At 52.9% G+C, this 12,941-nt stretch overlaps 1 protein-coding gene across 3 annotated transcripts in view; it reads left to right on the top strand.

The window, feature by feature from the left end:
* TGM2 (transglutaminase 2) overlaps positions 1-12,078 on the top strand; it is a 39,598-nt gene extending 27,520 nt beyond the window's left edge. For all 3 annotated transcript variants that reach the window (XM_017859075.1, XM_017859073.1, XM_017859074.1), the window contains 4 exons: positions 1,879-2,151; positions 8,038-8,198; positions 9,294-9,430; positions 10,178-12,078. In XM_017859075.1, coding sequence (XP_017714564.1) covers positions 1,879-2,151; positions 8,038-8,198; positions 9,294-9,430; positions 10,178-10,328 — 722 coding nt within the window. In that variant the 3' untranslated portion in view covers positions 10,329-12,078. The remainder of the gene's footprint in view (positions 1-1,878; positions 2,152-8,037; positions 8,199-9,293; positions 9,431-10,177) is intronic.
* Positions 12,079-12,941: the final 863 nt, after the last annotated feature.

Raw genomic sequence — 12,941 nt, 5'->3', positions numbered from 1 at the left:
TTCCTTCCTTCCTTCCTTCCTTCCTCTCTCTCTCTCTCTCTCTCTCTCTCTCTCTCTCTCTTTCTTTCTTTCTTTCTTGACAGGGTCTCACTGTGTCACCTGGGCTGGAGTCATGGCATGATCTCCACTTACTGCAACCTCTGCCTCCGGGACTCATGCGATCATCACACCTCAGCCTCCCAAGTAGCTGAGACTACATGTGTGCGCCACCGTGCTCAGCTGATCTTTTTTGTTTGTTTGTTTGTATTTTTTGTAGAGACAGGGTCTCAATAAGTTGCTCAGGCTGGTCTTGAACTCCTGGGCTCAAGCGATCTGCCTGCCTCAGCCTCCCAAAGTGCTGGGATTACAGACTGAGCTGCCAGGCCTGACTGGTTGATTTGACTCTCAATAAAACTTTAGAGGATAAATATTACAGAGGAGAAGGATGCATCTTAGACAAATGAATAATGGCTGTGCTATTATGTTGCTTATTAACAATATTTATCGGCCGGGCGCGGTGACTCACGCCTGTAATCCCAGCACTTTGGGAGGCTGAGGTGGGCAGATCACGAGGTCAGGAGGTCGAGACCATCTTGGCTAACACGGTGAAACCCCGTCTCTACTAAAAATACAAAAAAAATAGCCAGGTGTGGTGGCGGGCACCTGTAGTGCCAGCTATTCGTGAGGCTGAGGCAGGAGAATGACGTGAACCCGGGAGGCAGGGCTTGCAGTGAGCGGAGATCACGCCACTGCACTCCAGCCTGGGTGACAGAGCGAGACTCTGCCTCAAAAAAAAAAAAAAAAAAAATCAGTATTTCTCAGCAGTGGAACCTATAACCATAGATGGGCAATTCCACACGTTTTAATTGCAATGTACTTGTGTTAGAGGGGCTTGAAAGTCCAGAGGGGCCACGGAGGACAGGTTCCTCAAATTTTGCAGTGTTTATTTTTGCAGTATTTGACATACAGATGGGAAAATGAACATGAAGGTGGATAGGAAGAGAAATGGGCCAAGATAAACTTAAAAATAATGTCACGGGTTCAATCAGACATGAGGATGAGGCATCTTTCTGCTACTGATGCTCAATCAGTTGCGGGGGAAAGGACTTGGTTTATTTTTAAAAATTGGATTCGAGCACATCCAACAGCCAATTCAATATGATATATAATTTCTAAGCAACTACTAAGCACAGCAGGGCCCACAGAGGGGACTAAGAAACCATAGTTCCTGCCTGGGCCTGACCCCCTCTGACTTTCCAGGGGCACATAGCCATACTCTAGCTGAAAGGGATAACACGGAATGAAATGATGGTCTCCCCATCCCCTGAAAGGTCTAGAGCTGGTGGTTTGATTGAAGAAATAGATATGCACCCAACAGCACTGGGAGAAAAAAATCAAAAGAGCATAGGAGACAGATAAATGGAATATAAGGAAAGGAGCAATGAGAGACAGGGAGGGAAAGGATTTCAGGTAGAAGTAATCCCTGTGCAAATGCTTGAAGGTAAGAAAGATTGCACTGTATTCATGCCTAGCATGCACCAAGCACTGTTGTAGGCACTGGATAAATAAGGCATAAGGATAAGTAAAACACAGCCTTAGCCCTCGAGCAGCTCAAGAGGGTAAGTTTGAAACAGAAAACAACACAGGGGAAGGAGTGGTCAGAGAGGGTTTCCTGGAGGAGGTGTCATTTGCGACTGAGTCTTGAGGGATGTATAAGAGTTCACTAGTGGAAAATAAATGAAATACTGTGTCCTCCTGCTGGCTCAGACACGTAAAGAAGGGGTTCCTTCAGGGCTGCCCTGAGTCATCAGGGCTCTGTGAAGCCAGCTCACCCCGTCCCAGCCCCCTTCCTATGATCTATTCACGCTGTGATTGAGGCTCTCTTCCCAACCCCTACAGGGTCCTCAGAGGAGAGGGAGGCCTTCACAAGGGCCAACCACCTGAACAAACTGGCCGAGAAGGAGGAGACGGGGATGGCCATGCGGATCCGTGTGGGCCAGAGCATGAACATGGGCAGTGACTTTGACGTCTTTGCCCACATCACCAACAACACCGCCGAGGAGTACGTCTGCCGCCTCCTGCTCTGTGCCCGCACCGTCAGCTACAATGGGATCTTGGGGCCCGAGTGTGGCACCAAGCACCTGCTCAACCTCAACCTGGAGCCTTTCTCTGGTAAGGGCCTGTGTTCCTGGAGCATTTGTTGACTGCCAACTGACAACGTGCTAGGTAGTGACCTAACTGCTTAGCATGTGTGATTTCACCCCACAGACACTTACGTGGCACTTACTCTGGGGCAGACCCTGTCCTAAGCACTTTATAAATATCAACCCACTTAATTCTTACAGCAAGAGTGAAGGGTGGATTCTGTCATGGCTCCATTTTCCAGATGACGAGATGGAGGCACAGAGAGGTTAAGTAATTTTCTTAAGGTCACACAGTTGGGAGTGAACCTGTCCTCTCAGTAGCTATACTGTTTGCTTTCACCTCATCTTCGTGTGACCCCTGCTGCCCTCTCCCAGTGAATTCCACTGTCTCCAGCCCCTTATGCCTCAGCAGCCTCTCCCCACGGGCCCTTCGAGAACCTCTCCTGTGCGTCTGGTTGCTCTCAGCCTCAGAGAAAAGGCTCTAGCCCAGCACCTTGGAAAGTGCCCGTTGCACTTTCCACAGTGATGGAGATGCGCTGAGTCTGCACCCCCTATCCAGCATGGCGGCCACCGGCTCCACATGGCTGCTAAGCGCTTGAAAGGTGGCTGATGCAACTGCAGAACTTAAGTTGTTTTGTTTGTTTGCTTGTTTTTTATTTTTTTCAAGATGGAGTCTTTATTTTTTTCAAGATGGAGCCTGTTGCCCAGGCTGAAGTGCGGTAACACAATCTCAGCTCACTGCAATCTCGGCCTCCCAAGTAGCTGGGGTTACAGGTGCACACCACCATGCCCAGCTAGTTGTTGTATTGTTAGTAGAGATGTGGTTTCACCATGTTGGTCAGGCTGGTCTCAGACTCCTGGCCTCAAGTGATCTACCTGTCTCAGCCTCCCAAAGTGCTGGGATTACAGTCATGAGCCACTGCACCTGGCCAAAACTAAAGTTTTAATTGTGTTGAAAGTTAGATAGCTACATGTGGCCAGAAACTGCTATATTGGACAGAGCAGATTGGCAAGCCAAAGGTGGGAGCGTCCAGGCCTCTGCAGGGAGAAGTGCTTTCTTCCAGGACTTGATCGTCCCTCTTCAGTGTCCCCAGCACCAGCCTAGCTGCCTTTCTTTTTCTTTTTTTTTGAGACGGAGTCTCGCTCTGTCGCCCAGGCTGGAGTGCAGTGGCCGGATCTCAGCTCACTGCAGGCTCTGCCTCCCGGATTTATGCCATTCTCCTGCCTCAGCCTCCCGAGTAACTGGGACTACAGGCGCCCGCCACCTCGCCCAGCTAGTTTTTTGTATTTTTTAGTAGAGACGGGGTTTCACCATGTTAGCCAGGATGGTCTCGATCTCCGGACCTCGTGATCCGCCCGTCTCGGCCTCCCAAAGTGCTGGGATTACAGCTTGAACCACCGCACCCAGCCGCCTAGTTGCCTTTTTAGGTAGATCCCCTTCGCTGTGAAATGGTGTCATTAGACCACCGAACCCAACCCCGAGCCAAGACTTTGTCACCAGGTTTCCCGCACAGAGGCCTACACAGTGGTTGTCCCCTGGGTCCCTTTCACTGTCTGGCTTTGTCACTGTGCCTGGTTATCTTCCTAAAAATAAGCCTGAGGCCCTCAGAGGAGCCGTGACCACTCAGGTCACTTAGTGAGGCAGTGCGGGGCCAGGAATGAAGCCCAGAGTTCCACCCACAGCTCCACCAGCACCCAGCAGCCCCATCCCACTTTCTACCGTTTGGAGCCCAGCAGGGGTGAGGAGGGCAGAGGGTTCTCCAGGCTTGAAGAGAACCTGGGAGCTGCCGGGTGAGACATTAGCCATCCACCGAGGGGCAGCGGAATCAAGTAGGACATCGTCTTTGGGCAGCGTCTCACTGAGTCACTGGAGAAAATGGCCACCCCCCTGCACCTTAGCGTCCCCATCAGCCTCCTGGGGGTTATGATCCGACAGTGCAGGACCATTGGGAGTAAGAGAGTGTGCACACAATAGGCACTGGTGCCCGGGGTTCAGTGTGGCCACACCTGGAGATGCTGGAGAGCCCCGGGTGGGGCATGATTTCTGTTTACAGTTTGTTTCTCCGTCTCTTTTCCCCGGACTCCTACCTGTCAAACCAGTGATCGTCCCTCTCCTCTATGACGGTGCCTGGACCCTTGGCGCCCATGGGCTGGCGTCTGGGGCACAGCTTTCACCCTCCTAAGAAAGCAGGTCTGTGTTGCGGGCAGGGTGTCTGCAGTGTTGACAGTTGCTGCCTCCTGGTTTTTCTATCTTGGGCCCACCGTGGGCCCTCCTGGAGCTGCACCCCCTGGGCACACCCACTGTCAGGCCCTGGCAGACTCCTCAGCAGGGGCCAGGCCCTCAGAGGGCAGATCCTTTTGGTACCAGGACCGCCCCCAACACTGAAGCTGTTGAAAGACATTTTCTGAGATCAGCAAGACCTGGCTTCGAATCTCGGCTCTGCTGCCCTCTGAATGCACCACTTTGGGCGCGGTGAACATGCTCTCTGAGTCTTAGGTCATGCTCCCCTGTTACAAGGGGTGATGACATGCCTGCCTGATTCGCCCGCAGCCGTGAGGACTGAGGGAGAAGATGTGTGCTCAGGAGGTATCTGGAAAGGGCACAGCAGCACCAACACGTGGTAGGGCCCTCACTCCTCCCTGAGGGCGAGTGCTAAGAGGTGTGGGGAGGCGAGAAGCTCGTGGACCTTTCCTGAACACCTACTGTCCCAGGCAATGGTGTCAGCTCTGGGCTCAGGGGTTCCTGTGTCCCTGACACCTCGGTGGTGTAGAAAGGACCCGGCCCTCACTGCTCATCCAGGCCCCAAGAGTCCGGGACAGGATCCATCTCTACAGGCGTGTAGGGGTTCAGGACACAAGGACACCCAAGTTCTAGTTCCTGCCACCTGCTGCCTGGCTGTGGGCTCCTGGGTATTCCTCTCCTCCACCCAGGCTACAGGTTCCCCATTTGCACAAAGGGGAAGGTGAGTTCCTCTTTTAAGAGCCCTTCCAGCCCTGTTCTCTCTCTCTCTCTCTCTCTCTCTCTCTCTCTCTCTCTGTGTGTGTATATATATACACACACATACATTTAGGAGGTCCAAGTGCAGTTTTGTTACATGGATATATTGAGCAGTGATGAAGTCTCGGGCTTGACATTGGAGACCCAGTCCCGTCGTTTCAGTGCACACCCACCAGCTCCTTCTCGTGCTCAGAGCTGCTCCAAGGGGAGAAAGTGTCTCTCCTAGAATGAGTGGCAGGAGGTGAACTCCAGGCCTGGGCCAGACGCACCAAAATCACTTCCTCCCAGGCCTCTGTGGTGTCAGCCCTCACCTCTAAGACACCATCGGGACATTGAGAGCATTGTTCTGCACTGGCATCAGCCAAGCATGCTGGCTTTTCTCATCCTCCCAGGAATGTGCTCACCACAGAGGGGGTCCCTCCTGCTGGAGACCCACTGGAAGCATAACCTTCAGGGAGGGGAACGGGAGGACAGAAGGTCCTGGGCGTTGGCCTCTGGCTGGAAATTGGGGCTGGTCCAAGTGCCCTTTTGGAACCTCCAACGCCAAGCTCAAACTGAGATGGGTTCCCTCTAAGCCCCCATACTGAGGTTGAGTTGCTTGTTATTTTTTGAAGATAAGATCTGGGGAATTTCCGTGTGCTGGTGGACAGGAAGCCAGGCCCTGGACAGCTGAAAGGAATCCAGTTGCCCGCACCCTGCCTCCTTTCTCTGCTGCTTCTCTCTCTTCTCCTTCCTGCCTCCACCCTTTCATGTTCTGTCCTCCCTCATCCCTTCATGTGGGTCACGGGAATGCAGACAATGCGGGCTCGGTGGCTGTCCCCAGAGTAACCTTCTAGAACAGGGCAAATTGTCTAAAGAATGATTGAGACTGACCACACACGTTTCCTCTTCCCAGTCAGCATCTGGCCCAAGACCAAGGCCATGGCCACTAGCTTGCGGACGGAGACTTTCAAAGGTCCAGCCCTGCCCTGGCCTCCACCTCTTAGAATAGTTGACAGTTGGGACACATCCTCCAAGCTCCCGGAGGATAATGTTGTCCTTCTTTCCTGTGGAGCAAGCTGGAATTTCCACTCTGCACCACCAGGTCTTGACCTAGTAATTTTCACTCTCTTTTGTCCTTTTTGGCACAAAAGTTTTGGTTTTCTTCCCCAGATCACGTCATCTGATGAGAGGTTGGAGCAGATCCACCCAGGAAATGAAAGACCAAAGGGGTGGGTAGGCCAGGGCAGCATTTTCCAAGGAGGGGGACGCGGACCACCAGTGTTCACGGCCAAAGCCTGAACCTTGAATCCCACAGTGGGAAAGTGACTGTCTCCTCCGGTCTCAATCCGTCCTTCAGGTGACCTCCTGGGGAGAGTCTCCGAGGGTGCTAATTTGCCTCTGGCCTCCCAAGTCTTGTCAATCTCCCTCTTTAGCAGCAGACTTAGGCCTGAAACTCAGAGTCCACAGCACATTGCTGTATCGGGCCAGAAGTGAATATGCGTGACTTTGTTTGTATTTTCTCTCTCTCTTTTTTTTTTTCACTCCTTGAGACAGGGTCTCATTCTGTTGCCCAGGCTGGAGTGCAGTGATGCAATCACGACCCACTGTAGCCTCGACCTCCCAGGCCCAAGACATCCTCCCACCTCAGCCTCCCAAGTAGCTGGAACTGCAGGCTTACCCCACCATGCCCGGCTAATTTTTGTACTTTTTGTAGAGACAGGGTCTCACTATGTTGCCCAGGCTGGTCTCAAACTCCTGGGCTCAAGCAATCCTCCTGCCTCAGCCTCCCAAAGTGCTGGGATTACAGGCGCGAGCCACTATACCCAACTACTTGTATTTATTTACTGCTCCTCCCTGCCTCCTACAAACAGACCCCAGTCTGTTTCCTTAAAAGCTAAAGTACGTGAATCCTTAAAATGCTACACTACTAAGGCCCTCCAGCCTCAGTGTTCTTTTCAGAAACATGGGGCTAAGAACCACCCTTCGGTGGGTGGGTTTGTTCCTGCCAGCTTCTTTCTCATCCCCACATCACTGTGCAGCTTTTGCTCTGTGATGACCCTTGGTCTTACTTCTGCCCAGCAGGTGATAAGATCTAGGGAACAGAGATGAAACAGAGATGAAACAGAGAGGGGAGGTCATCTCCCTGCGCTCAGCCAGTGAGTGGCCAGACCAGGCCAGAGGCAAGTCTCCCAGTCTGAGCAGTTACTGGCAGAGGTGATTCTTCATCTGTGCAATGGGTACAGCATCACGAGCCTCATGGAGGGAAATGACCTTATGTCCATGAGAGGCATTCTTCAGTGAGTGTGGACCATGTTGTTGGACTCTAAGATCTGGATTATTCGTCCAGATGCCTGCACAGTACATATCAGCTGTGTGACCTAGGACAATGTTATTTCACCTGCCGGAGCCTCAGTTTTCTCATCTGTAAGTTGGGTGGTAATACAAGCCTTTTAGGGTCGTCATGAAGGTGAAGTAGGAGCCCGCCGTGGGAAGTGCAGTGCCTGATGCAGCAGCAGATGTCGGCTCTGATCCTCCCCAGGATGAAGGGCCCGCGGCTCACACCCTGAGTCCTGAGTGCACCAGGCACTCGCTCAGCTAATCCTCCCACAGCCTTAGGAGTGCCTGTGCCACGCAGATCCAAACATCAAGGACCTGGGAGGTGGAGTGGCTCACGTGGGGTCACCCATTAGAGGAGGCAAAGACAGGATTAGAACCCAGGCCCATGGGAGTCCAAGTGTGTCCTCTACCCACTCTCCAGCTCCTCCCTGGGAACCCTGGAGCCACAGTGGGGAGTTCTGGGATCCACCCAGCCATTCCCCTGCTGTGTGACCCCAAGCACATTCCTTCCCCTCTCTGTGCCTCTTGGAGTTGCAAGAGGAGAGTTGGGAGGGGTGATTCTGCATCATGAGCACCCTCCTTTCTCCCCTTCTGCAGAGAAGAGCATTCCTCTTTGCATCCTCTATGAGAAGTACCGTGACTGCCTCACAGAGTCCAACCTCATCAAGGTGCGGGCCCTGCTCGTGGAGCCAGTTATCAACAGCTACCTGCTGGCTGAGAGGGACCTCTACCTGGAGAATCCAGAAATCAAGATCCGGGTAAGGGCAGGCTGGGCAAGGGGGCAGGGTCCCAGGGCAGCTCAGCACTGGGGAGAGGGCAGATCCCTACCCTCACCCCAAACACCTGCATCCCTGTAAGCTCTAGACCTTTGGGTGCCTTAGCGATCCTCAAATCCTAGCCTCATCGAAGAAAAGCATCATGAAGCCTAGAGAATTGGGGACTCGTAGACTCCAGGAAAGAATCTGAAAATCCCAGCATGATAGGGTCATGGAATTTGGGGATCTTAGAGTCATGAATCCTTAAAATGCCATACTACTGAGACTGGAAACCCCACGCACTGGGCACTGGTGAGGCAGGGTGGGGTGGGGGAGTGAAGGGCACAGACTAGAGTCTCACTGTCTGAGTTTCTACCAGGGCAGCCCTGGGCATGTGACTTTGCCCTTCTGTGCCTCCGTTTTTTCATCTGTTACATGGGATTAATAATAGCCCTGAGGGGTGTTGTAAGAATTAAAAGCACACCCACAGGAAACACGCAGAGCCATCCTCAGCACAGGATAAGGGCTCACTGAAAGCTCACTATCGCCGTCATCATCATTATAGCTCTTCACTTAGAAGAGCCACAGCCCAGAACCCCTAAGGGTAACAATTACACTTAAATGGTAAACAGCAGAGGGAGAGGCGATGAGCAATGTGCCAGACATTCTGCTGGAAGCTTGTGCATATTAGCTCAGTTAATCCTCACAAGAACCCTTGGTCAGGCATTTCTCTCCCATGAAGAATTCAGGGTGTGCAGAGCGGAGAGTAACTTCCCCAGGTCATGTGAAGAAGGTGCAGGGATCAGCCTGGCTCAAAAGCCTATGATCTTTCCCCTCCAGACCCTGGGACAAGGGAGGCACTTTGGACATCCCCTGGGTCACGTGGAGCCTCATTGCAGCTCCATGCAGGAGAACCTGGGCAGGTAGCACGGTCAGTGTTTTCCCGATAAAGAAACTGAGGCACAGAGGTGAGGGGGGTGATCGTGGCAGACCAGGGTACAGCTTTGTTCAGCAAATATTGGGCCAGATTACAGTGAATATAGACGGCCCAGCTTGGATCCCACCTGCCCCTGACATCTGCCCCATGCCCTCTTCCAGATCCTTGGGGAGCCCAAGCAGAAACGCAAGCTGGTGGCTGAAGTGTCCCTGCAGAACCCGCTCCCTGTGGCCCTGGAAGGCTGCACCTTCACTGTGGAGGGGGCCGGGCTAACCGAGGAGCAGAAGACGGTGGAGATGTAAGTGCTGGCTGCTCTAGCTTTGGGGCCTGGGGGAAGCGGGCAGATGCCAGTGGGCATACAGACTGTCCTTAGGCACCAAGCCCTGGCAGAAACCCCCTCCTCTCATCTCCCACACACACCTGTACCCCAGACACTCTGGGGCTGGAGTTCCCACCGTCACATCCTCTCTCAATGCTGACACCACCCATGCACAGATCTGCCACCGACCTCCGCAGTGACGTCATCCATCAGTAGGCGCTCACTGCAGACACATGCACCCTCACATAGACAGGTATCTGCCCTCCGAATGTCCACACATGTGCATGCACACACACATGCATGCGTGGGCATTTCCTCATAGATACCTAGCTACACACATACATACGAGCACATACTTCTTATTTTTTACTTTTTTACTGTAATGTAACTTATATACAGTAAAAAGCACAGATCACCTATGTACAGCTCAACACATTTTCACACACATGGCTACCTGAGCATATACCCAATTGTGCCCCCAAATGCACCATCCGCTTTTATGCACACGGACACACGTGTGCACACGCACTGTTCACTCTAGGAGGGCACATTGTCCAGGCCCCGCAGAGGGCCGAGAATGAGGCCCACTGATGATTGTCGCCATTAGCTCGAGTTCGTGGAGACGCTGTGCTGAGCCTTGGAAGTCACGTGACTTCCTGGCTGGACCCCAGTACGGGGGAGCCAGGCCTTGGGCCCCTTTCTTTACCATCCCCTCTCTTGCTGCAGCCCAGACCCCGTGGAGGCAGGGGAGGAAGTTAAGGTGAGAATGGACCTGCTGCCGCTCCACATGGGCCTCCACAAGCTGGTGGTGAACTTCGAGAGCGACAAGCTGAAGGCTGTGAAGGGCTTCCGGAATGTCATCATTGGCCCCGCCTAAGGGACCCCTGCTCCCAGCCTCCTGAGGGCCCCCACCTGGATCCCAATCCTTATCCCAAGCTAGTGAGCAAAACATGCCCCTTCTTGGGCCCCAGACCCCAGGGCAGGGTGGGCAGCTTATGGGGACTCGTGGAAATGGAATGTGCCCCTGGCCCATCTCAGCCCCCTGAGCTTGTGGGTCCCCACTCACCCCCTTAGCTGTGAGGAATGCTCTGTGCCAGAAACAGTGGGAGCCCTGACCTTGGCTGACTGGGGCTGGGGTGAGAGAGGAAAGACCTACATTCCTTTCCCGCCCACGTGCCCTTTGGAAAGCCATTGACCACCCGCCATATTGTTTGATTTACTCCATAGCCCCTTGGAGCGTGCAAAAAAGGGACAGCATGCCCCTTGGCTGGATCAGGGAATCCAGCTCCCCTAGACTGCATCCTGTACCTCTTCCCCTGACTGCACCCAGCTCCAGGGGCTTGGGACAGCCAGAGCTGGGTGGGGACAGTGATAGGCCCAAGGTCCCCTCCACATCCCAGCAGCCCAAGCTTAATAGCCCTTCCCCTCAACCTCACCATTGTGAAGCACCTACTATGTGCTGGGTGCCTCCCACACTTGCTGGGGCTCATGGGGCCACCAGCCCATTTAATCACCATGGGAAACTGTTATGGGCGCTGCTTCCAGGATGAGGAGACTGAGGCTTAGAGAAAGAGCGGCCCCCTCCGCACCAGTGGCCTCATGGTTATTAGCCAGGCTGGGTAATGTGAAGGCCCAAGAACAGAGTCTGGGCCTCTGACTGTGAGTCCACTGCTCCGCTTATGACCCCAGCCTGACCTGAGACTGTCAGAGAGGCTGTCTGGGACCTGATCAAAAAAAGACTCAGCTGAGACAAGGAGGTAGGGAGGGGGCTGGGGGACTGGGAGTCAGGGCCCTGGCTGGGTTCAGGTCCCACGTCTGGCCAGGTGCTGCCTTCCCCTCTCTGGGCCTCAGTTTCCTTATTGGTCAGAGGAGTGATTGAACCAGCTCATCCCCAGGGGTCCTCTCCGCTCCATCTTTGCAATGCTTTTATATGGCCCAGTCTTGTGAATAACCACAAGGTCCGCTCCTTGCTCCACAAAGCCTTAAGCCATAGGCCCAGGATATTTCTGAGAGTGAAACCATGACTGTGACCACTTTCTGTCCCCAGCCCTGTCCTGGTCCCCTCCTGTGCCCAGATACCACCTTTCAGACCCCAGTTCTAGGGGAGAAGAGCCCTGGACACCCCTGCCCTACCCAGGAGCCTGCCCGCTGCAATGCCTAGACTTCCCAACAACCTTAGCTGCCAGTGCTGGTCACTAACCAACAAGGTTGGTACCCCAGATACCCCTTCTTTGCAGGGCTAAGGCCCCCAAACATAGCCCCTGCCCCTGAGGAAGCTTGGGGAGCCTATGAGTTTTCAGCTCTGATTTTATCTCCTGCTCTTTCTACATGACTGGGCCTCCCTCGGGCTGGAAGAAGGGGGGATTCTCTATTGAAGGAGATCACAGCCTCCAGGGTCCCCCAAATCCCAGAGAAGGACTTGGAGAGAATCATGCTGTTGCATTTAGAACTTTCTGCTTTGCACAGGAAAGAATCGCACAATTAATCAACATGTATATTTTCTCTATATATAGAGCTCTATTTCTTTACGGTTTTATAAAAGCCTTGGGTTCCAAGCAGGCAGTAGATGTGCTTCTGAACCGCAAGGAGCAAACACTGAAATAAAATAGTTTATTTTTCACACTCAAGCTAGGTCTGGTCTGGTCCTTTATGAGTTTGGAGGGAGAAGGGTGGGTGAGCTCGCTTACACCTGGACCCCCACTTCCTGCCTAGAGTCTTTCCTGAGCCTCAGCCCTGTCCCTGGGTTTAAATTTTACTGGCATTCAAGGTCCTACACAGTCTGGCTCCATCTCTAGCCCCTTCCACCAGCAATCTGTTTGGGGGCCACAATTAACTTCCTGTATCCCCAGAACACCCTGCGCAGTTGTCTACCTCTTGGCTTTTGTGTGTGTAGTTCCCTGAGCCTGGAGTGCCCCTCCTCTCCTTTCCCTGTTTGGCAAACTCCTACTCATCCTATAATGCTTAACACCAAAGTCACCTCTTCTATGAAGCCTTCCTTGATTTCTTTTCAGGTTCCCAGAGTCCTGGAATACGGACCAATTCAAACATTTATCACAGTAAATTTTACTTCCACGTTGGCCTGTCTGTCCCCTTCTCCATCCTATCTGAAGCCCTCGAGGCAGGGACCACATATCTCTTAAATAGACACTAATAAATGCTGAATTGGTAAATCAATGTTTTCCAACTCAGCTCCCACAAGACCTATGCTATCCGATAGAAATAAAACATGAGCCACAAATGCAAGCCACATATGTAATTTAGAATTTTCTAGTGACCACTAGACCAAAAGTGACCAAAAGACTAGACTCTTTTTACTTTGAAAAGAGTAAAAAGCCATAGGTGGAATTAGCTTTAATAATGTATTTTATTACAAAAAACTAGCCGGGCGATGTGGTGGGCGCCTGTAGCCCCAGCTACGTGGGAGGCTGAGGCAGGAGAATGGCATAAACCCGGGAGGCGGAGCTTGCAGTGAGCTGAGATCCGGCCACTG

This window comes from Rhinopithecus bieti, unplaced genomic scaffold (genome assembly GCF_001698545.2).
Source record: "Rhinopithecus bieti isolate Rb0 unplaced genomic scaffold, ASM169854v2 scaffold_38981, whole genome shotgun sequence".
Taxonomy (NCBI): Eukaryota; Metazoa; Chordata; class Mammalia; order Primates; family Cercopithecidae; genus Rhinopithecus; species Rhinopithecus bieti.
The sequence above is the reverse complement of the archived record's forward strand: the minus strand, read 5'-3'. Positions and strand labels throughout refer to the sequence as shown.